The sequence below is a fragment of the Rhinoraja longicauda genome, chromosome 1, assembly GCF_053455715.1.
Source record: "Rhinoraja longicauda isolate Sanriku21f chromosome 1, sRhiLon1.1, whole genome shotgun sequence".
Lineage (NCBI taxonomy): Eukaryota > Metazoa > Chordata > Chondrichthyes > Rajiformes > Arhynchobatidae > Rhinoraja > Rhinoraja longicauda.
In genome coordinates, this window is record NC_135953.1 from 133,995,771 (window position 1) to 134,021,661 (window position 25,891).

A 25,891-nucleotide genomic window follows, 5' to 3' on the forward strand; every position below is an offset into this window, starting at 1 on the left:
CAATCAGTACCCCGTTCCTGCCTTCTCCCCATACCCCCTGACTCCGCTATCCTTAAGAGCTCTATCTAACTCTCTCTTGAATGCATTCAGAGAATTGGCCTCCATTGCCTTCTGAGGCAGAGAATTCCACAGATTCACAACTCTCTGACTGAAAAAGTTTTTCCTCATCTCAGTTCTAAATGCCCTACCCCTTATTCTTAAACAGTGGCCCCTTGTTCTGGACTCGCCCAACATTGGGAACATGTTTCCTGCCTCTAACGTGTCCAACCCCTTAATAATCTTATACGTTTCGATAAGATCTCCTCTCATCCTTCTAAATTCCAGTGTATACAAGCCTAGTCGCTCCAGTCTTTCAACATATGACAGTCCTGCCATTCTGTGAATTAACCTAGTAAACCTACGCTGCACGCCCTCAAAGTCCTCAATAATACCGGGGTTATGTTTCTGTCTATCGAACTCTTAGTAGAACTCGTTCAGGTGGTTGGTCAGCTGACGATTGTCCAAGGAGCGGGGGGGGGGGGTTTCCTCTTGTAGCTGGTGATTTCTTGCAAGCTCTTCCACACTGAAGAGGAGTCATTAGCTGAGGACTTGCTCCTCAACTTCTCAGAGTACCTCTGATTCGCCGTCTTCCTCCTCTAAGGCAGCAACTCTACCGCTGCGTGACCGTGGCTGCCCTAATTAGAGGCCGAGGTATTAGAGGCGTTTGAAACCCTTAACATCACTGACATCAGTGGTGGGGAAGTCTGACATCAGTGGTGGGGAAGATGCTGGAGTCAATTATAAAAGACGAAATTGCGGAGCATTTGGATAGTAGTAACAGGATTGTTCCGAGTCAGCATGGATTTACGAAGAGGAAATCATGCTTGACTAATCTTCTGGAATTCTTTGAGGATGTAACTGGGAAAATTGACAGGGGAGAGCCGGTGGATGTGGTGTACCTTGACTTTCAGAAAGCCTTTGACAAGGTTCCACATAGGAGATTAGTGGGCAAAATTAGAGCACATGGTATTGGAGGTAGGGTACTGACATGGATAGAAAAAAGGTTGACAGACAGAAAGCAAAGAGTGGGGATAAATGAGTCCCTTTCAGAATGGCAGGCAGTGACTAGTGGGGTACCGCAAAGCTCGGTGCTGGGACCGCAGTTATTTACAATATACATTAATGACTTGGATGAAGGGATTAAAAGTACCATTAGCACATTTGCAGATGATACAAAGCTGGGTGGTAGTGTGAACTGTGAGGAAGATGCTATGAGGTTGCAGGGTGACTTGGACAGGTTGTGTGAGTGGGCGGATGCATGGCAGATGCAGTTTAATGTGGATAAGTGTGAGGTTATCCACTTTGGTGGTAGGAATAGGAATGCAGAGTATTATCTGAATGGCGTCAAGTTAGGAACAGGGGACGTACAACGAGATCTGGGTGTCCTAGTGCATCAGTCACTGAAAGGAAGCATGCAGGTACAGCAGGCAGTGAAGAAAGCCAATGGAATGTTGGCCTTCATAACAAGAGGAGTTGAGTATAGGAGCAAAGAGGTCCTTCTGCAGTTGTACAGGGCCCTAGTGAGACCGCACCTGGAGTACTGTGTGCAGTTTTGGTCTCCAAATTTGAGGAAGGATATTCTTGCTATTGAGGGCGTGCAGCGTAGGTTTACTAGGTTAATTCCCGGAATGGCGGGACTGTCATATGTTGAAAGACTGGAGCGACTAGGCTTGTATACACTGGAATTTAGAAGGATGAGAGGAGATCTTATCGAAACGTATAAGATTATTAAGGGGTTGGACACGTTAGAGGCAGGAAACATGTTCCCAATGTTGGGGGAGTCCAGAACAAGGGGCCACTGTTTAAGAATAAGGGGTAGGCCATTTAGAACTGAGATGAGGAAGAACCTTTTCAGTCAGAGAGTTGTGAATCTGTGGAATTCTCTGCCTCAGAAGGCAGTGGAGGCAAATTCTCTGGATGCATTCAAGAAAGAGCTAGATAGAGCTCTTAAGGATAGCGGAGTCAGGGGGTATGGGGAGAAGGCAGGAACGGGGTACTGATTGAGAATGATCAGCCATGATCACATTGAATGGCTGTGCTGGCTCGAAGGGCCAAATGGCCAAATGGCCTCCTCCTGCACCTATTGTCTATTGTCTATTAAGTAACAGTCAACAAAGTGCAGTGCATGACGTTGCTGGTTTGCGAATCTGTCTGCGCCATTTGGGCTGGAGGTTTGGAAGTGCACCACTGGAGGCTTTGTTAAGGTTCAGATCATTGACCTCGAAATGAAACACGACGGGCCAGCATGGGAATGCCACAGGCACCAGTCGGCTTTGATCTAGATCGTCACTAAATCCATGTAGAAAATACCCTGGGGAAAATTGATCGCAGCTGGGAGTGTCTTTGCTTTTCATGCGCATTACATTTAGTTGGAGGAGATCCAAGGCAATGTATCCATATTATGAAAACTCAGTATTTTTATTACCAGGGCAGTTTTCAAAACGATACGCATTTATAGGCCAATTACCTTAGACGGTATGCATTCAGCCAAATTAGGGGTTTAGTTTATATACAAAACTCCTCCAGGGGTATTCAGGACACAGGCATCGAATCCACGCTGCAAATCCCACATGCCTTTCAAAGCAACAAAAGCCAGTTTAAAAAGATTACAGATTGTTTTTTTATTTCCCTCGAGATTTCTTTTAAAGAAACTTCATGCTACCATTGAGTGGATAGAAAGTTAACCGGGAGGTTTAGTTTAGTTTAGAGATACAGCACGGAAACAGGCCCTTCGGACCACTGAGTCCACACCAACCACATTAACACAAGCCTACACACACTCGGGACAATTTACATTTATACCAAGCCAATTAATTAACCTACAAAGCTGCACGTCTTTGGAGTGTGGGAGGAAACCGAAGATCTCAGAGAAAACCCACGCAGTTCACGGGGAGAACGTACAAACTCCGAACAGACAGTACCAGTAGTCGGGATGGAACCAGGGTATCCGGCGCTGCCAGGTCTGCCAGGCAACTCTACCGCTGCGCCACCGTGAAAGAGGTTGATGCCTCTTCCATGGCAAATCTTTCAAACATGTTCAGGTATTCTGGTTGCTTGGCAGCAAGAAACAGGGCAGCCAGCATTACATGGTTGATTTGCTGGTCCTTCAACACTGACAGAAACAATTGCCATTGACGGCCAACTTGATGTCTTCACTGAAGGTTCATTAACCCGAAACGGGTTACCTCTGTCTCGCTCTTCACAGCTGTGGTTTGACCTGTTGATTATTTCCATTACTTTTCTTTTTTTAACTTCGCTGCTGTCAATTGGAGTCAGATTCAGGCTGCAAAAATCCACAATGTCACAAACTATCGACACCACAGAAAACTTCACCCAACTGAAGTAAAGGATTATTTTCAACAGAGCGCATTGGAAGCCAAATGTTAACTTTTCGGTTGTGGCTGCTGTTTTGAAACAAAAGAGACGTTTTCTGCAAAATCTGGATTCTCGCAGAGCGTGAAATCTTAATGTTGGAGATTGACTTCCAAAAGACAGCTGGACTATAAGTCACACTGAGAGGAATTGTCTGCTAACAGCTGGTTTCTATTACCTTACCTTTATTGTGCTTCTGTCCGGCAGCAGTTCCCTTCTGTGGTTTTATCTGTATTATGTGAAAGTCGCAAAGAGCATACAGCTTATTGCAGTTACCAGGCAAGAAATTAGACACGGTTAGCAGAGCGATTGCTTCAATGGCATTCGGTCCCGGTTGAATGAGTCGTTGAATTGATGGTTCTGATGCAGCTGGGCGCACAGAGTAGCTGATGGGTACCAGCTAGCTCTGGAGACAGGCAGGACTGCAGGGATGGGCAGAAGCAATGCAGAGCCGTGTGAGCTTGGGACAACTGGCATCTGCGGCTCTTTTGAAGCAGGGTATCGTCCAGTGAGGCTATATGAGTCAGACCTGGACACAGGATGGGATGATCACTTCGGTGGGAGACAGGCACAAAATGCTGGAGTAACTCAGCGGGACAGGCAGTAACTCTGGAGAGAAGGAATGGGTGACGTTTCGGGTCGAGACCCTTCTTCATACTCTGAAGAAGGGTCTCGGCCCGAAACGTCACCCATTCCTTCTCTCCAGAGTTGCTGCCTGTCCCGCTGAGTTACTCCAGCATTTTGTGTCTGCCTTCACATTTACAACTGTTGCCTTCTCTTCCTGGTTCAAAAAGTAAATCTACAAGAGAACATAATCCTACAGAAAATAAAGATGAAGGTAAAAAATTTAACAGCAGCGGCTTTATATGAGCCATTCATAGCTCTTTACTATTTAAGCCCGTGATGCTCCCACTTTTCATTACTTATTAACCAGAGCATACAAAAAATATTTAAGTGAGCTGGAGATCTGGATTTGTTATTTGTCTGACATCATGTTATCTGTTCCTTGTTTAGTTTAGGTTAGTTTAGAGATACAGTAAACCAGCATCGACAGTTCCTCCCTTCACATCATTTTGATGGGACTGTGTCGTAACCCACCCAATAGTCAGCATAAGGAGATTGCACATAGCTGTAAAAATAATAGTCTAGAGTCAGTGTTTAATTGTTATATGGAATAATGAAGTTCTTACTTGCAGCTGCATAACAGGCCTGTAAACACAGTACTCCTGCATAACACAATGAACAAAAAATACCAAATACATTAAAACCAATTTAATTTTGGATAACTTATTAAACAAAAAATACCAAATACATTAAAACCAATTTAATTTTGGATAACTTATTAAACAAAAAATACCAAATACATTAAAACCAATTTAATTTTGGATAACTTATTAAACAAAAAGTACCAAATACAATAAAGCCAATTTAATTTTGGATAACATAATAAACAAACAAAAAAACCAAATATATTAAAACCAATTTGATTTTGGATAACATAATAAACAAAAAATACCAAATACATTAAAGCCAATTTGATTTTGGATAACATATTAAACAAAAAATACCAAGTACATTAAAACCAATTTAATTTTGGATAACTTATTAAACAATAAATACCAAATACATTAAAACCAATTTAATTTTGGATAACATATTAAACAAAAAATACCAAATACATTAAAACCAATTTAATTTTGGATAACTTATTAAACAATAAATACCAAACACATTAAAACCAATTTAATTTTGGATAACATAATAAACTAAAAAATACCAAATACATTAAAACCAATTTAATTTTAGACTAAACCCCAATATTAGGGCAAACCATCTAAAGTAATAGGATGTGGTCGTAGATAATAATAGGATAGTATTAGTGGGAGATTTCAATTTCCGTGCATTGACTGGTTCGCCCACTGTGTAAAGGGAGACGGAGGAGCAGTCTCTGCAGAAGGCGGGACTGAGGGGAGATGGGAAGATGTGATGGGATCATGTCTGGAGGTGGGGGGGGGGGGGCAAGATTAGAATTACAGGGCCCAGAGGAGGCGCGAGTAATTGTGGAGTATTGCATTTCTGACCTTAGACCAGTGGCATGTTGTTGGCATCCTCTGCTGTTTGTTATATACATTTGATGACAATTTAGTTAACATTGATAGTAAATTTGGAGATGACACCAAATGAGTGTAGTAGAGAGTGAGGAAGGATATCTAAGTTTACAACAAGGTCAAGATCAATTTGGAAGGTGGGAAATATAAAAACAGAAAATAGGTGCAGGAGTAGGCCATTCGGCCCTTCGAGCCAGCACGCCATTCAATATGATTATGGCTGATCATCGAAAATCAGTACCCCATTCCTGCTTTCTCCCCATATCCCTTGATTCCGTTAACCCTAAGAACAAACCCCTAAGAGGGAAAGTAATTGTCAATGGAATATAATTCTGACAAGTGTGAGGTGATACACTTTGGTATGTGGTCTTACACAGTAAATGGTAGAATCCTGGAGAGTTTAGCAGAACAGAGAGAAACCTGAGAGTACAGGTGCATGGTCCCTTCAAAGAGACGAGCCAGGTGGACAGTGTGAGGAAGACGACATTTGGCATGGATGCCTTCATTGGGAAGGGTAGTGAGTCCAAAAGTCGAGACATCATGATGCAGTTGTGCAACTCATTGGTGAGGCCATGCTTGGAGTACCGTGTGCTGATCTGGTCATCTGGCTATTGGAATAACGTCATGAAGTTGAGCAGAAGAGATTCACCAGATTATTACCTGTGCTTGCAGGCTTGCTTCATAGGGAGAGGTTGGCTGGGCTGGGACCTTTTTGTTTGAAGTGTCAGAGACTGAGGTGTAATCTTATCGAGGGGAAAAAGAACACGAGGGGCATGGATAAAGTGAACGCCTGTAGTCTTTTTCTCAGGGTAGAGTGTTCTCAAACGACAGAGCATCAGCTTAAGGTGAGAGGGGAGACATTTAAGAAGAATCTTTTTACTCGGAGGGTCAGATGTATCTGGAACGAGCTGCCAGAGGAAGCTATAGAAGCAGAAACAATTACAACGTTTGGGCAGATATATGTATAGGAAGGGTTTAGAGGGCTACCGGCCAAATGCGGAGAGAATGGGACTAGCCCAATATGTTAACTTGGACAGTGTGGACAAGCTGGGTCAAAGGGGCCTGCTCCCATACTGTACAACTCTATGACTCTGAGTGCTGCCCTTCTCAGTCTCCATTGAAGTGTACTTTTTAAAAGAACACCACTCTGAGAGCCCCCTGTAAGGACATCTGCTTGGGCAATGAAGGTTGCTATTGAGGGCGTGCAGCGTAGGTTTACTAGGTTAATTCCCGGAATGGCGGGACTGTTATATGTTGAAAGACTGGAACGACTAGGCTTGTATACACTGGAATTTAGAAGGATGAGAGGGGATCTTATCGAAACGTATAAGATTATTAAGGGGTTGGACACGTTAGAGGCAGGAAACATGTTCCCAATGTTGGGGGAGTCCAGAACCAGGGGCCACAGTTTAAGAATAAGGGGTAAGCCATTTAGAACAGAGATGAGGAAAAACTTTTTCAGTCAGAGAGTTGTGAATCTGTGGAATTCTCTGCCTCAGAGGGCAGTGGAGGCCAATTCTCTGAATACATTCAAGCGAGAGCTAGATAGAGCTCTTAAGGATAGCGGAGTCAGCGGGTATGGGGAGAAAGCAGGAACGGGGTACTGATTGAGAATGATCAGCCATGATCACATTGAATGGCGGTGCTGGCTCGAAGGGCCGAATGGCCTCCTCCTGCACCCATTGTCTATTGTCTATTGATTGTGAAAATTCTACCCAATTGAGCTCAAAGACCATGTTGGGACAAGTTTACATTTTTATAGAATTAGATGTCGTTTAATGCATCTGGCAGTGCAGATCACAATCCAGAATTCCTCCCAGAATTATTTTTTTGCTCCAAGGAAAAAAGAACGAAGGTGATATTTTCTTATATGTTAATGCATCAGTTTTGATGTTGCGTGGCGCAGTGCCAAACCTGCACTATTTGAACTCCCCGGTAGTTAGACCAACTTATAATTGATATCAAGTCTGTGGCACAGGATATCATTTGGCTCATCATCATTTGAAATGAATTTGCTGTCAAACCTGTGGAATAAATGCAAATCTAAAGTACAGTAATTTCAAACCCAATATTTTTCTTAATTTTAGTTTAACTTTGTTTAGAGTTACAGCGTGGAAACAGGTCCTTCGGCCCAACGAGTCTGCACCGAACAGCAATCACCGTACATTAACACTACTCGACCCACACTAGGGACAAATTACACGTAAACCAAGCCAATTAACCTCCAAACCTGTACGTCTGTGGAATTCTCTGCCTCAGAAGGCTGTGGAGGCCAATTCTCTGAATTCATTCAAGAGAGAGCTAGATAGAGCTCCTAAGGATAGCGGAGTCAGGGGGTATGGGGAGAAGGCAGGAACGGGGTACTGATTGAGAATGATCAGTCATGATCACATTGAATGGCGGTGCTGGCTCGAAGGGCCGAATGGCCTCCTCCTGCACCTATTGTCTATTGTCTTTGGAGTGTGGGAGGAAACCGAAGATCTCGGAGAAAACCCACACAGGTCACGGGGAGAACGTACAAACTCCCTAACAGACAGCACCCGTAGTCGGGATCGAACCCGGGTCTCCGGCGCTGTAAAGCAGTAGCTCAACCAATGCGCCACCTTGTCGCCATAATTTCACTTTCATGGTTACAATTTCAAAATGTGACTAACATGATTTTTAGCTTGACTCCAGTTTATCAGAAACAGATTTGGAGGCAAATAATTTCTTGACTGGGCTCTATTCTTCCATTTGCTAATCTTCAATTCACCTCGTAGAATCAAATGTTCTACGTCTAGTAGCAAAAAAAAAAATGTCTCCCATATTTTACTACGGTTCAAAAATTCAAGATTCAGTTCAGAAATTATAATGCTAATTTATACTGGTCATCATGAACAGTTGGTGAGAAATAGCGCAGTGGAGCATTTAAATGTAATCCTTCATTCTAATTTATGGGAATGCACATTGCTGATAGTTGAGGACTTGTTGGCGCGTTGCTATGGATTACGTGGATAGATGCGAGGGGGTGAGAACTGCGGCACATTTATTCAAAAGCTTTTCACGAGACAGCAAAAGATCAGATGCCATTATTTCAACAGTTTCACTGAATCGTAAATCATTTCACACGCACAAGGTGAAAAAATGCCACGCTTGCCTCGTTAAACTGTTAAACCGTTGGGGTTTAAGAGATCATTTCATTTTTCATGAACCTGGACATTTGTGACTGCAGTAAAAAAAAACAGAAATGTGTTGGAAACCTTCAACAGGTCAGTTAGCACTCGAGAAAAGAGAAACAGCAAATGTTTCAGGTCAGATTTACAGCATCTACGATATTTTGCTTCTTGTCATCTGTTTCCAATTTCTGGAACTATTTTGGGATCAAAGTGAGTGAAGGTGGTGTATAATAATTCAGTTCAGTTTCAGTTTAGTTTAGTTTATTGTCACCTGTACAGTGTACAGTGAAAAGCTTTTTTTGCGTGCTAACCAGTCAGCAGAAAGACAATACACTGGTACGATCGATCGATTTACAGTGTATGGTAAGAGAATAACGTTTAGTGCAAGGTAAAGCCAAAAAGTCCAATCATGGATAGTCCCAGGGTCATTAAAGAGGTGGATAGTGTTCATTGTCACGTGTACAGTGAAAAGCGTTTGTTGCATGCTAACCAGTCAGCAGAAAGACAATACACGGGTACGATCGATCGATTTACAGTGTATGGTAAGGGAATAACGATAAGTGCAAGGTAAAGTCAGCAAACTCCAATCAAGGATAGTCCGAGGGTCATTAAAGAGGTGGATAGTGTTCAGCACTGCTGCCTGGTTGCGGTTGACATTATTATTAATGCCGAATAATAGCACACATTGTTTTCTAACTTGTGCATTTAACTCCCTGAACTATAATATTCAGCACCCGTGCAGTTTTGTCATTTGCTGGTCCATGCCAACCCAGCAGAACAATCTTATCTGTCACTTCTTAAGGGCGGCACGGTGGCGCAGCGGTAGAGTTGCTGCCTTACAGCGAATGCAGCGCCGGAGACTCAGGTTCGATCCTGACTACGGGCGCCGTCTGTACGGAGTTTGTACGTTCTCCCCGTGACCTGCTTGGGTTTTCTCCGAGATCTTCGGTTTCCTCCCACACTCCAAAGACGTACAGGTATGTAGGTTAATTGGCTGGGCAAATGTAAAAATTGTCCCTAGTGTGTGTAGGATAGTGTTAATGTGCGGGGATCGCTGGGTGGCGCGGACCCGGTGGGCCGAAGGGCCTGTTTCCGCACTGTATCTCTAAATTAAATTAAATGCAATTTATTCAGTCTCACACGCCCCACCAACTCCCCCTGGAGGGAGACACAGGTAGTGCAGCTGTCTCACAGCTCCAGCACTCCAGGTTGCATTTGGACTTCCAGTGCTGTTCCTGTGGCATGTTCTCCCTTGACTGTGTAGATTGTCCTACCACCCCACCTCCGCCACCACCACCTCCAGTGCTGTTTCCTTCCAGTCTTCCAAAGATATGCTGACTATTAGATTAATAGTAAATTGCTGCTGTTCTATGCAGGTAGTAAAAGAATTGGGAGGTATTCATTGACATGTGAGAGAGAATGTTATTGGGAAATAAATGGGGGAATGGGGTTGAATGATTTGCTCTGGGAGCTGGCATAAACTTGATGGAGCCAAACTTGTGTTGTGTCTGCATCAACCACCTCCTCCGGCAACTCACACCATATAACTACCACCCTTTGTGTAAAAAAAGTTGCCCCTGAGGTTCCTATAAAATCTTTCCCCCTTAACCCTTTCCGTTCCTCCATTTTCTCTCTCAGTCCCTCTCTGTTTCCTCTCCTTGTCATTCTCTTTCTTTTCCTGACCTCTTCCCATTTTGTTTCTCGCTCTCCCTCCTTGACGCACATTTTTTTTCTCTCTATCCTAACCTTCGTCTTTCTCTCCCTCTCCCTTCCCATCCTCCCTCTCCTTCTCCCACTCTCACTCACCCCATCCCTCCCTCCCTCCTCCCCTGTGTTTGCACTGCTTTCTACCATTGCCTCTGTCCATGTATCCACCATTCCTCTCTCCAACTCTCACTCACCCCATCCCTCCTTCCCTCCCTCCCTCCCTCCCTCCCTCCCTCCCTCCTTCCCTCCCTCCCTCCCTCCCTCCCTGACTCATCCCCTGTGTTTGCCCAGCTTTCTACCATTGCCTCTGTCCATGTATCCACCATTCCTCTCTCCAATTCTCTTCCCACCTCAGAAGAAGTTGCATGTCGGCCTTTAACAAGCTGGCTAGGGGGGAAGTAAATTGTCAGAGTGACTCTCCAGGAAAGGATTATCCCAACAGGAAGGCCTGGAAGTCCTCTCTGGGGGAAGTTGCTGCAAATTAAATTTCAATGAACTTTTGAGGTAGTTGGTGGTGCTGACTCCTCGGAATTGAATCTTTTCTGGCCTGGAACTTGACCTTTGAAGCAAATTCTCCAATGAAATAAGATGAACGGCACGGTGGCGCAGCGGTAGAGTTGCTGCTTTACAGCGAATGCAGCGCCGGAGACTCAGGTTCGATCCTGACTACGGGTGCTGCACTGTAAGGAGTTTGTACGTTCTCCCCGTGACCTGCGTGGGTTTTCTCCGAGATCTTCGGTTTCCTCCCACACTCCAAAGACGTACAGGTATGTAGGTTAATTGGCTGGGTAAATGTAAAAAAAAAAATTTTTTAAATTGTCCCTAGTGGGTGTAGGATAGTGTTAATGTACGGGGATTGCTGGGCGGCACGGACTTGGAGGGCCGAAAAGGCCTGTTTCCGGCTGTATATATATGATATGATATGAACTGCAGTAATTTTGAAGAAAAGCCCATTTCCCTTTGAAATAAGGGCTGCTTCTTTCAGTGTGTCTCTAATTGAATCAAATCTCCCACACGATGCTCATTTCCTCTCATCAAAAGGCACCTCATTCTGCCATTGTCCAATTTAGCAAATAACACTTTGTTTATGGCTTCCAACTTCATCAAAAGATTGATTCTAAAGTCCTCTTGCTTGCTTGAACATTCTTCCTTGGGTTCGGCATTCCATGTTTCTCGAACCTCCCCCAGTATTGGGATCTCTTCTGGGGTCTCTATACTATTCTGAGGCCAATTTCATGCACAGATAATTCGAGTCACTGGATGGCTGGTGGCATTACTTTCAGTAGGTGAGGCCTTGGGCTCTCCGTCACGCCATTTGCCCTGCCAGCTCCCTTTGCACTTTATGGTTGCTCCTGAAAACCCACCCTCCTCCCCGAGCTTCTGGATTTAAGATGTTTAGTTTAGTTTAGTTTAGTTTAGAGATACAGCGTGGAAACAGGTCCTTCGGCCCATCGAGTCCGCACCGACCAGCGATCCACCCGCCATTAACACTGTCCTACGCACACTAGGGGCAATTTACACTGATACCAAGCCAATTAACCTACATACCTGTTCATCTTTGGAATGTGGGATGAAACCGAAGATCTCGGAGAAAACCCACGCGGTCACGGGGAGAACGTACCAACTCCGTACAGACGGCACCCGTAGTCGGGATGGAACCTGGGTCTCCGGCTCTGCAAGCACTGTAAGGCAGCAACTCTACCGCTGCGCCACCGCGGCCGATCGTAATGTTGATATAGTTGATTTCCCAAAAGGATCAAATTAACTTGTTGCTTAAGTTGAATTTTAGGTGCTGTGGAAAGGTTAAATTCAGAAAGTTATTCTGAAATGAGTTGCAGAAGGAAGGTTAATGTCATGTGTCAAACCGAGAACGTATTTTATAAACTTCATAAGCAGGATCATCGCCCTGTTAAGATATTATTATAAGATACGGTGAGGCATTATGTTGTTTCTGAACGAGGGGACTAAAGTGACAGGATTACAGAGTACTTTGTTATGATCTTGTAAAGAGATGTGAAGCGGGACAAAATCAGTCACACGAGTGTCAATTCTTTGTTTCAGAATGCGGAGGGAGACTTTGGGCAGAGATTAAATCGAAGGATCTGTACTCCCACGCACAATTTGGGGACAATAACTATCCAGGTCAAGTGGACTGTGAATGGCAGATTATAGCGGAAAAAGGTTTTGGAGTGGAACTGTCCTTCCAGACGTTTGAAGTGGAAGTGGAAGCTGATTGTGGCTATGACTTTATTGAACTCTTTGATGGATTTGACACCACAGCTTCAAGACTTGGACAGTTCTGTGGATCAGGGGTAAGAATCAAGTTGGCTTAAATGGACATGTATTATGTATAACCGATGTTTCTTCTACAAAAAAGGTAAATTATTGATTCATTTTACTTCAGTGACATGGCCACCTAGTCTGCTGGGTCACGCCATGTATACAAGGCCAGATTGGGAACACCAGATGCAGTTAGAGGAGGTGCACACGAACCTCTGTCTCACCTGGAAGGACTGCTGGGGTCCCTGGATGGAAACGAGGGAGGAGGTATAGTGACAGGTGTTGCATCTCCTGCGGTTGCAGGGGAAAGTACCCAGGGAGGGGGGTGGTTTGGGTGGGAAGGGGCGAGTGAATCAAGAGAGTTGCGGAGAAAGTGGTCTCTGTGGAAGGTGGAAAGGGTGGAGATGGGAAGATGTGATTAGGGGTAGGATCACGCTCGAGGTGATGGAAATGTCGGAGGATGATAAGTTGGGTACAAAGGCTGGTGGGGTGGAAGATGAGGACCTGGGGAACTCTATCCTTGTTCCACCTGGGGACAGGGGAAGTGAGGGCAGAGCTATGGGACAGAGGAGAGATGGATGGGTGAGAGATCCATCCATGATAGTATGGGAGAAACCATGTTCACTAAAGAAAGAGGACATTTTGGATGTCCTAGAATAGAAAGCCTTATCTTGGGAGTAGATAAGGCATTGACGGAGGACTTGAGAATAGGAAATAGCGGAAGTGTAGACCAGATAACTGGTCGGTCGGTCGGTTTGCAGTGGATATCAGTCGGTAGTGCGTGTCCTGCGATGGAGACAGAGGGGTCAAGAAAGGGCAGCGAGGTGTCCGAGAAAGTCCAGGTGAATTTGAAGGCAGGTGGAGGTGAATGGTGAAATTAATTAAAGTCAACGAGTTCTGCATGTGTGCAGGAAATATCCCCGATGTAGTCTTTGATGTGGCGGAGAAAGAGTTGTGAGATGGTGCCATTGCACGCCCTGAACAAAGAACTGTTCGACAGAAATAATGAGAAGGCAGGCATAGCTGGGGCCCTCGAGGGGGCCCTTGGGCGACAACGTTCACTTGGAGAAAATGAGTGGAGCCAAAGGAGATGCTATCGAGGGTGAGGACAAGATCTGCCAGGTGGAAGACTGTATTAGTAGAAGGAAGTTGATTATGTCCATATTCGAGGAAGAACGAGGGCCTTGAGACCTTCCTGGTGGGGGGTGGAAGTGGGGGGGGGGGGGGGGGGTGGTAGAGATGAGGCGATGGGACCAAGAAACTGAAAGTTATCGCAGAGGTGAAGGGTGTGCGTGAGGTGTCCCTTATGCAGGTGGAAAGGAACTGGGCGAGGGAAGAGTAGGATGGAATCAAGGTATTTGGAGATTAGTTCAGTGGGGGCAGGAACAGGCAGAAACAATGGGTCTGGCAGGGCAGTCCTGTTGGTGGATTTTGGGGAGGAGATAGAATAGATGAGGAACGATAATGTTGGTGGCTGTGGAGGGGAGGCTGGGGAGAGGAGACCACCAGATGAGGAGGCTGTGGAGCAGATATCGCCAGCGGAAGCACAGTGTCACTTACAAAGCTGCTGATTGTATAAATGCGTGTATGTAGGTAAGCATGCACTCACGCACACGTACACCACATACGCATGCACGTGTATTGAGTTTACCGAATCACAACTGTTATGATGTCTTAGAATTAATCTGCATGTTTTAAAGTGATCCAGTTTACAGAAACAATAACAAAAATTGCAATCACTGAAATCAAGTAAAAGATCTTAGAAGTATACATCCACACACCAAAGTCTGAAACACTTGTATAGACATACTAGACGGGCGTGGACCTGTTGGCTCCAAATCTCTCCCCCAACTGACGATCCTGCGGGCCCGGCGAGCCTGATCCGTGGAGCCGTTGCCGGGCAGGTAGTTCCCCCGGGGCCGTGGGCGGGCGAGGGGGGACAGGGAAGGGGAGAGGGAGGCACTCGCCTCGGCCCCCTGCGTCCAGCGCTGCAGCCAGAGCGAGCCGTGGAGCCCGAAGCCTCTCCTGCAGCTTGGTGCCGAAGGACGGTGAGCGGCGGGGAGTGGTGGCAAAGGGAGGCGACGGCCATCTTGTTGGACCCTCTGCTGCTGTGCTGCACCACTGGAGGAAGGTGAGGCGCAGGGCACGCTGGGACGGGTGCCGGTCCTCCCTCTGGTCCTCTGGGGGGGGGGGGGGGGGGAGAGGGGGGGAAGCGCAGTTATTAAAGTTTTTAGAAAAATTATTTTTTTTAAGTAACAAAAGTCAATTTATTGTGACCGTGGGGGAATGGTGAGTAGGGTGAGCCTAAAATTGTCGCACTATTGTGATCCATTTTTTTCTGGATGAAAAGGGCACAAACAAACATACGGGACAAACATACGGGAGAAACAAACATACGGGGGAACAAACATACAGGAACAGGGGAACAAACAAGATGAGAGTTTTAGAGATAGATAGATAGATAGATGGATGGATGGGTGGGTGGATGGGTGGATGGATGGATGGATGGATGGATGGATGGATGGATGGATGGATGGATGGATGGATGGATGGATGGATATTTATTTATTTAGATAGATAGATGGATGGATGGATATTTATTTAGATAGATAGATAGATAGATAGATAGATAGATAGATAGATAGATAGATAGATAGATAGATAGATAGATAGATAGATAGATAGATAGATAGATAGATAGATAGATAGATAGATAGATAGATAGATATTTAGATAGATAGATAGATAGATATTTAGATAGATAGATAGATAGATAGATAGATAGGTAGATAGATAGATAGATAGATATTTAGATAGATAGATAGTTATTTAGATAGATAGTTATTTAGATAGATAGATAGTTATTTTAGGAAATGCTGCAACAATTTTATTTGCTTCATTAATTGTCGAGAATCTCATACATTTTATGTCAAAATAATTATTGCATATTTATGTTGGTGAGTAATGTTTAAACTATAACCGAAGTATGACTTTTAAGGATGGTCACTGCAAGATCTAGCATCTTTTTTTGTAATACCTCTTGGGAGGTGGCTAATGCTGGCAAGATACCCATTCAATGTTCACCTATAGCGATCCTGAGATGGTTTTGCATTGCCTTCTTGAATCGTTGTAATTCCTGTGGTGAAGATTCCTGCGGCACGGTAGCGCAGCGGTAGAGTTGCTGCTTTACAGCGAATGCAGCGCCGGAGACTCAGGTTCGATCCTGACTACGGGTGCTGTACTGTAAGGAGTTTGTACGTTCTCCCCGTGACCTGCGTGGGTTTTCTCCGAGATCTTCGGTTTCCTCCCACACTCCAAAGACGTACAGGTATGTAGGTTAATTGGCTGGGTAAATGTGAAAAATTGTCCCTAGTGGGTGTAGGATAATGTTAATGTACGGGGATCGCAGGGCGGCACGGACTTGGAGGGCCGAAAAGGCCTGTTTCCGGCTGTATATATATGATGATGATGAAGATGCTCACACTGCACTATCAAGTGAGGGGTTCCTTGAGTTATGGTCGTAGAGAGAGTCATAGAGTTATACATCACAGAAACAGGCCCTTCGACCACCATGCTAATCATTGTTCTTATCTATGTTAACCTCATTTACATGCAGTTGGTCTCTTGCAATCCATGTCTTGATAATCAGAAATGCTTTGTGTGTTGTGAGAGTACTTGTCCCCAACAACAGCTTAGGCAGTGCATTCAAGATAAAATGTGAATGTCCCTTACAAAAGAAAACAACAGCTCTGATCGGTGATTGACTCTGGCAAGATTGCAGGGAAATGTAGGAAAAGAACTGCAGATGTTGGTTAAAATCGAAGATAGACACAAAATGCTGGAGTAACTCAGCGGGTCAGGCAGCATCTTGGGAGAGAAGGAATGGGTGGTGTTTTCTTCTTCAGACTTTTTCCTTCAAGGCTGCAGGGAACTGCTGAATTGATCTGTCATTGGGGAACTGGACTCACCAAAGGTCAGAGTAGGTCAAAGCTGCTGTTTTATTTTGTAAAGGACATTCATTCTCACTCTGTGTGTGAAAAAACTCCCCCCTCGGATCCCCTTCAGGCCTCCTACCTTTCATCTTACACCTCCACTCCCTTGCTTTAATGTCTTCACCATGGGTCAAAAGGCCCATTCCACCTGTCCTCAGCATAATTGTGTCTACTTTTATTAAATCACTCCTTAGCCTCCTCTGATCCAGTGAAAACAACCCAAGCCTATCCAATCTATCCTGATGACGGAACTGGTTCAAAATGAACAACATCCCAGTGAATCTGGAGACAATAAAACTACAAATGCTGGAATCTTGAGTAAAGCACAAAGTACTGGAGTAATGTAGCGTTTCAGTCCGCACTTATGGAGGGAATGCACAGGTTGTGTTTTGGGATCGGGACACATTCAGTTTAGTTCAGAGATACAGCGCGGAAACAGGCCCTTCGACACACCGAACATTAACACTACCCTACGCACACACTAGGGACAATTTACACCTATACCAACCCAATTAACCGACAAACCTGTACGTCTTTGGAGTGCGGGAGGAAACCGGAGATCTCCGGAGAAAACCCAGGGGAGAACGTACAAACGCCACAGACAGCACCCGTACTCAGGATCGAACCTGGGTCTCCGGCGCTGCAAGCGCTCTAAGGCAGCAACTCTACCGCTGCGCCACCGTGCCGCTGGTGTGTTATGGGAAACTAGAGTCACCAAAGGGCAGAATAGATTAGAGCTGCTGTTTTCTTTTGTAAAGGACATTTACATTTCATGACAAAATAACACCTTCATGGTGGTCGCACCAGATTTGCTCTGAGCAGAAATCAGATTTTCAAACGGTCGCATTTTCAAACAGATCTCTCACTGCGGATTTTTTTCCACTAATAACTGAATTTAAGAGAACAATTTTTTACAGCCGCCGTGAAACCTGCAGCAAAGGGACATACTATTTATTCCCTGTGATGCAGTTGAATCGTTTAAAAAATAATAATCATACTTTTCAAGATTTGATTAAACAGAAAATAGTGGAAGTGCTGCTTTTAATAATCATATCAAACTTCAAATTTTCCACGTGTTTGAATTCCTCCAGGGGCCCCAATCTTGCTGTCTCTAACATCCTGCAATTATGTGTAAGAAAATAACTGCAGATGCTGGTACAAATCGAAGGTATTTATTCACAAAATGCTGGAGTAACTCAGCAGGTCAGGCAGCATCTCAGGAGAGAAGGAATGGGTGACGTTTTGGGTTGAGACCCTTCTTCAGCACACAATTATGTGTACTCTTCGCCAATTTTGCCAGTCTTCTCTCTTGCTCGGTATATTTTGTGCCTCTGCTCTTTGCTCGACCAGTTTTGCAGGCCCCTCACTTTTCATCCCGATGCCTTTAAACATCCTTCGACTCCTTTTAAGGTCCTCCTTAAAATCTCTCTTTGACTCTCGGCTTTTGATCACTGAACCTTAACCTTCCCTCTCCTGGCTCAATGCCTGTATCCACATTGCACTTCAACAGGATAGTTTCCACATCAAAGGGAGCAAGATCTCATCGCACTTTGTAGATTATATCTGTGTGCAATTAATTTAACCCTTGGACCATCACCTTAATTACTCTTCAATTTAGACGACGTCAACCCAGGTATCTGTAGAATCAACATGCCATTCCATGGGTGAACGTAACCTTGGCAAATATTCCCATGTTATCCTTCTTGATAGCTTTGCAGCCATTGACGCGGTCGATATGCCACAAGATTAATGGTTCTCCTGACAGTGAGGAGGGTCGTCTTTGAATACAGATCAACATTGATCAGTTCACAAAATGCTGGAGTAACTCAGTAGGTCAGGCAGCATCTCGGGAGAGAAGGAATGGGTGACGTTTCGGGTCGAGACCCTTCTTCAGTCTGAAGAAGGGTCTCGACCCGAAACGTCACCCACTCCTTCTCTCCTGAGATGCTGCCTGACCCGCTGAGTTACTCCAGCATTTTGTGAATAAACACCTTCGATTTGTACAAGCATCTGCAGTTATTTTCTTACACAACATTGATCAGTTGGTAAGATGGGCAGAGAAATGGCCGAGAATTGATGTGCGCCTGCAAGGTGTAAGGTGATGCATTTTGGGAAGGAATAATAAAAGGATATTCACAATGACAGGCTGCACCCTTGAAATCCCCGAGAAACCGAGGAACCTCGGTGGACATGTCAAAGGGATAAGTGCCTTTAGTAGCCAGAACACCAGAAAAAATGTACAAGGAGAGTATGCTACTTATCATATCATATCATCATATATATACAGCGTGGAAACAGGCCTTTTCGGCCCACCAAGTCCGTGCCGCCCAGCGACCCCCGCACATTAACACTAGCCTACACATACTAGGGACAATTTTTTACATTTTACCCAGTCAAATTAACCTACATACTGTGATATACTGTGATATAAAATATTAATTAGGCCACAGCTTCAGTGTTGTATGAAGTTCTTGTCGAAGCACTGCAGGAAGACCATGCTTGCATTGGAGTGGGTCGGGGAGATTCACCAGATGTGGCCCAGAATGAAGCATTTTAGTGGCGAAGAGGAATTGGATGGGGTGCACTTGTTTCTCTATAAGTGTAGAATAACACGATTGAAGAATACACAGGGTAGATGGTGAGAAACGCTTCCTCTTGGCAGATTTTCCTAAGCAAGGGAGCGCTTTGAGGGGTACGTTGATGGCTGGAATCTACACAGTGGGCTGAAGGGCCTCTTTTCCAAAGATAATAGAGCAGAGCAAGACCCTAAAACCGTAGTATGTCATGGCACCATTTTAGTAGGCAGAAACTTACAGAAATGTTTAAAAAGAAAAATGACAAAACTCTGTGAATTGATAGATGAGATATACTCTGCATTTTTATGGTATCGTCACACATACTGTTCCCCCAAAACACTGATTACACTACGAGAGGCATAGCGAACGGCGGGTTTTGCCTACTAAAATGGCGGACATTATGCTCCTTTGCGTACTACACTTCAGTACAGGCGATTTCGATGGAGTGGTTCATCTTACTCCTCTAGTATCTTTGCTCTTTTCCTTCTTCCTGACTCTACAATTCTAATTTTCTATTTTTCTTCCTTTTCTTGTGATACAGTTGCAGTGTCTCTCCCAAGAATCTATGCATTGACCATTCCAATTAATACCGACATGTTACTCTGAAACTTTTTTGTTACCAAAAATATACTTCCTTCATAAAATGTTCGATAGTACAATCAGAACATGTCGTGCGTTCCTTGGGCCAAACATTTCAGTGCATTTGTATACAATATGACAGCATTGCTATTGTTTCATTCCTAAACTTCCTAAAATGCTATTGTTTCATCCTTTAGTCAGAGGGTGGTGAACGAGTGGAATTCTTTGCCACAGAAGGCTGTGGAGGCCAAGTCAGTGGATGTTTTTAAGGCTGAGATGGATAGATTCCTGATTAGTACAGGTGTCAGGGGTTGTGGGGAGAAGGCAGGAGAATGGGATTAGGAGGGAGAGATAGTTCAGCCATAATTGAATGGTGGAGTAGACTTAATGGACTGAATGGCCTAATTTTTCTCCTATCACTTATGGCCTTATGACCTAAACACCAGTGAGACATTTGAGAGGCATTTGCACAGGCCCACATTGTACATTGTGTGTTCATTGGTGTAGGAGATTGGACTGTGCATCAATCAGCATATACTGCCTCACCGTGAAAATTGGTAGATGGCAGTATTGGATGGGGTCATCTCCTTGCATTGGAAGACCAATGAGTTAGGTGGGGATGAACGTGTATTTTTATTGAGTTGAGGCTCTCCCAAAGGCCGTTATTGTTTGGCTCCATCTGCATCCCTGGGAAACGCTTGTTTCAATCTGACTATTGACTTATGGCGTTAGGCGGAGATGGCAGGAGAATGGGGTGAGGAGAGAGAGGTAGTTCAGCCATGATTGAATGGCGGAGCAGACTTGATGGGCTGAATGGCCTAATTCTGCTCCTATCACTATGACCTTGTCAATCTCAGAATCTTAAGTTAAGCAGCTGCTCCACCACAGATCTCATCAAAGATCCAATGCATCACTTTCTGGACCTTTGTGGTATACATTCGTCGGGATGTGGGTGACCATCTCATCCGCACCGCAGCCAAGCTAAGGGCAGCATGTGATGGGTTTGAGATTGGGAATCTGAGGGGAGAGACAACCTCACCACCAGCCCAGCGCTCCAGATGCTTGTTTGAGAGTTCAGTTGATGAGACGTTCCCTCCAAATTCCCAGGAAGGACAAAAGAATCTCATCAGACCATTTTCAGGCTAACATCCACACATCGGGGTACACTCAACAATAGACAATAGACAATAGGTGCAGGAGGAGGCCATTCGGCCCTTTGAGCCAGCACCGCCATTCAATATGATCATGGCTGATCATTCTCAATCAGTACCCCGTTCCTGCCTTCTCCCCATACCCCCTGACTCCGCTATCCTTAAGAGCTCTATCTAGCTCTCTCTTGAATGTATTCAGAGAATTGGCCTCCACTGCCTTCTGGGGCAGAGAATTCCACAGATTCACAACTCTCTGACTGAAAATGTTTTTCCTCATCTCAGTTCTAAATGGCCTACCCCTTATTCTTAAACGGTGGCCCCTTGTTCTGGACTCCCCCAACATTGGCAACATGTTTCCTGCCTCTAACATGTCCAACCCCTTAACAATCTTATACGTTTCGATAAGATCTCCTCTCATCCTTTTAAATTCCAGTGTATACAAGCCTACAAACCAGGTAAACTGGGCTGGCTACATCGTTTGTCTGCCTGGCACCAGGCCCCCAAAGTGGAGACACTCTCCTCCATCATGGAGGGACCTTACCAATCTGAAAAAGAAAAAAATAACGAAGGATGTTTTCAAAGTTTCCAGTAAAAATGCAACATTCTCATTGACTCCGAGAAAGCTCTGGCCCATGACCTGGTAGTTGGACCAGATGATGAAGGGAATAAAGGTTTACCTAGAACCTCCCACTAGACTGACCGCATCAGCCACCACCCACCCCTTGCTTTCAACAAAGAGCAATTCTTACATTGGCTTCCAAATCTCCAAACCCACAAAACCTGAGTGGAAACAAGTCATCTTTGATCCCAAGCGACTGCCAAAGAGGAAGAAAAAGAAGAAGAAGAGGAAAAATGATGATGACATACCAATCTATATAGGTTGTATAGGGCCCTGGTGAGACCACATCTGGAGTATTGTGCGTAGTTTTGGTCTCCTAATTTGAGGAAGGACGTCCTTGCTGTTGAGGCAGTGCGGCGTAGGTTCACGAAGTTAATCCCTGGGATGGAGGGACTGTCATATGAGGAAAGATTGGAAAGTCTAAGCTTGTATTCACTGGAGTTCAGAAGGATGAGAGGGGATCTTATGGAGACGTATAAAATTATAAAAGGACTAGACAAGCTAGATGCAGGAAAAATGTTCCCAATGTTGGGGGAGTCTAGAACCAGGGGCCACAGTCTAAGAATAAAGGGGAGGCCATTTAAAACTGAGATGAGAAGAAACTTTTTCACCCAGAGAGTTGTGAATTTGTGGAATTCTCTGCCACAGAAGGCAGTGGCGGCCAATTCACTGGGTGAATTTAAAAGAGAGTTAGATAGAGCTCTAGGGGCCAGTGGAATCAAAGGATATGGGGAGAAGGCAGGCACAGGTTACTGATTGTAGATGATCAGCCATGATCACAATGAATGGCGGTGCTGGCTGGAAGGGCCAATTGGCTTCCTCCTGCACCTATTTTCTATGTTTCTATGTTTCTATCTCACTATCAGTTCTCGAGCTCCTTCCTCTGCTTTTAATTAGCTAATGGACCTCCCCTCCCCCCCTCTTCCCCCCCCCACCTCTTAACAATCTCTATCCTTTACAAAATAATCCCACTCCCTTCCCCCCCAGTTAGCTCATTCCTTTAGTTGCACAGACTGCAGATTCCAGTCCAGACTTTCTTCCCGAAACCTAATGCCATCTCTGTCTCCTAAAAGATGCACATTATAATTTATTATTTGATTTTGGTAACGTCACCTACTTTTTGTGCTATGAAACTCTTTGGTGGATTTGTTCTTGTGAATTGCCTTCACGGGTTTCATTCCATGTGAATAGAAACAGTTAGGTGTTATAAGGCACTAACATTCATTTTTGAAGCAGTCGATGGTAAATTTAATTTAGACACAAAATGCTGGAGTAACTCAGGGGACAGGCAGCATCTCTGGACAGAAGGAATGGGTGACGTTTCGGGTCGAGACCCTTCTTCAGACATGAGTCAGGGGAGAGGGAAGCCAGGGTACAGCGAAATAGAACAGATGAATGAAAGATATGCAAAAAAGTGATGATGATGATAAAGAAAACAGGCCATTGTTAGCTGTTTGCTAGGTGAGAACGAGAAGCTGGTGCGACTTGGGTGGGGGAGGGATGGAGAGAGCGGGAATGCAGGGGTTACTTGAAGGTAGAGAAATCAATATTCACACCACTGGGCTGTAAGCTGCCCCAGAGAAATAAGAGAAGCCGTTCCTCCAATTTGCGATTCACATCACTCTGATTTAATTTTAATTTTAAAGTTAATTTGTTTTCCATTTATTGCAGCCACCTGAAGAAATGTATTCAACAGGAAACGCCATTTTGCTCCACTTTCATTCTGATGACACAATAAACAAGAAGGGATTCCATATACGATACACGAGTACAAAATTCCAGGATACCCTCCACATCAAGAAGTAACCTGGACCATCGACGAAGTTTCCTTTGTCTTTTTTTTTTCTTAACAAAAAAAAAAAGCAAAAAAAGCAAAAATAACCTGAATGAATTACAATGACAGAACAGGGGAGGAACTGAAGACAACGAACTGTTGCAAAGTCAGCACGAAGGTGAAGAACTTCTGTGGAAGACTTAGACATGCAGACGACCAGAGAGTCTGAGTATGAAACTCCAGGAACAGATCACTACTGCAGAGTAACTATAACGTTTTGCTTGCTGCATCAGCTTCTGTCCGCTGCTGGCTACAGAGTTTCACCAAGTGGGAAAAACTGCTATACAGACTCCAGCCAACTGCACTATCCATACGAGTGAGCCTACAACTTCAACAGGCGCCATTCATTAGATTTCTTCAATCAGACAAAAAAATAATAAAAAGGAGGAAAGAATTATCCTATGTACTGTTCACTTTTCGACATGTGGATTATTAATATAAAGAAGAAGAAAAAAAAACCATTTACTACATAATTTATAAGTCTTTCTCTTTTTTTAGACTGGATGTCTTCTTTACCGGTGACAATTATCTGTGATTTTGTCTCTCAGACACAGGACTTCAAGCAGAACCGAAGAGCACTGTAGCAAACTGTGAATTCCTTCCGTACCAAAAACAGGTCGAAAAGAGCATTGAAAATCCTGAGAGCATTTTCTATATTTTGCTATTGGGATGTGCCAGGATAGTTTTATATAAATGTGTGTGTTGGTAGTTTGCACTTAGAATGATACGAAGGGCCTGCCTTTAGGCTCCAGCTGTTGTATATGTCCCTGAACTCCACTATGTAAATCATCTGAAGTGATACGCATTATGTGAATGAAAATTAAATTAATAGGTAACCAGTTAAGAATAGTGTTTCCGCAGTAGTGTGAGCAAATGGCCATGGAGTATTGAAAAGAAAAATAGCTAACTGCAATTCCATAATAGAACCCTTATAGCCATTCTCTGTGTTGAACGAAATATAATTAAACTGGTGATAATTTCTAGTGCTACGATTTTCAGAGGGAGGAACAAAATAGATAGATGAACTCTGTGACCTCTATACCCCACCATTCAAAGTCAACCTTTCATGATACACGGATCTCCTGAATTGACAGATGAACTGAAGCTGAGGAAAAGAATAATACCCCTGAAAAGTTGATAACTCCTGAAAGACCAGGGAAAAGCCATGCAAAGCAGGTTTCCAATGGTGCTACTCCATGTTCCAAACCATTTTTGGTTTCATGAGCCAACAATCTTCAGAATATTGTATGGTTTTCAAAACAGTTGCAGCCATCAGCAGAAGGACAAAGACAAATCTCATCTTGAACATGAATTATAATCGTAGTGCTGTAAAACCACCAGTCCTGTGAAGACTGAAACATTTAATGCCTTAGGATGATTCCTTGTAAACCTTGCACAATACACACAAGCTTTTGTGTACAACAACTCTGAATACTTGATTTAAGATAATTCAACAACTTGAACACTTTTTGATCATTGTTTGCCATGTAGAGAATGTCCACAAAGTCAATGTATTTAAATGCAACGCAAACGTTTCACATAGCTAAGGTAGAGGAATGCTGAATAACCAGTTTGCGGACTGGCAGTTCAATCTCAAACCATTGTCTCCATGTTCCACAAGAGAACCATAATATTAGATATTTCATTGCAGCACATCTGCATTATTATGTGTTAATTTACAAAGACATCATAAGGCTAACCAGTGAAATTATTACAGTACATGCCAAGTTCAATTTGAATTTGTTTGCTGAAGCTAATCTGTATTTTTGTTAACTTTCTGCTGCTGTTTATAAGCAGAACATTGTGGCTTCTGAAGCTTCTTATTAAAGGTTCGTTCAGGTCAAGGTTCAGGAGTAAAATCAAATCTCATTGCAGGAGAAGCTACATTGAAATGTCTCTCACACAGTAGTTTGCTACTAAGGTCAGCCCCAATGATCTTATTTGTATCTGTATTATATCATTTGTTCATGAAAACATCACTAGCACTAATAAATATGTTTTTACAAACATTACATGGATGTCGATATATAATTTGTACTGTGTAATTGCATTTTGTGTGAAATATTAGATACCACTGCAGATGCCGGAATCTGGAGCCAAAAAGAACCAATGGAGTGGATCGAGCAGCATCTGTGGAGTGTGGGGAGGATCGGGGAGAGAAGTTGTCGATGTTTTGATTTGAGAACCTGCATCAGGACTTCAAAGGGGTCTTTTATTGTCACGTGTACCAATACTAAAAAAAAGCACCGAGACACACAACTACATAAAAGTTAACATAAACATCCACCACTGTGGATTCCCCACCTTCCTCACTTTGATGGAAGGCAATAAAGCCTAAGCGTCTTCACTCTTCATGGAGATTCTGGTACTTAATGGAGAGATGTGGTTTCCTCCGACATCCCAAAGGCGTGTTGATTTATAGGTTAGTTGTAAATTGCCCCAAATGTGTAGGGAGTGGATGCGAAGGTGGAACAACATA

General features: G+C 44.0%; 1 protein-coding gene across 2 annotated transcripts in view; it reads left to right on the plus strand.

Annotated features, from left to right (window-relative positions):
- The window catches only part of tll1 (tolloid-like 1), a 321,825-nt gene extending 296,434 nt beyond the window's left edge, over positions 1-25,391 (plus strand). For both annotated transcript variants that reach the window (XM_078406985.1, XM_078406994.1), the window contains exons 21-22: positions 12,443-12,693; positions 23,250-25,391. In XM_078406985.1, the coding sequence (XP_078263111.1) occupies positions 12,443-12,693; positions 23,250-23,384 (386 nt within the window). In that variant the 3' untranslated portion in view covers positions 23,385-25,391. The remainder of the gene's footprint in view (positions 1-12,442; positions 12,694-23,249) is intronic.
- The last annotated feature ends 500 nt before the right edge of the window (positions 25,392-25,891 follow it).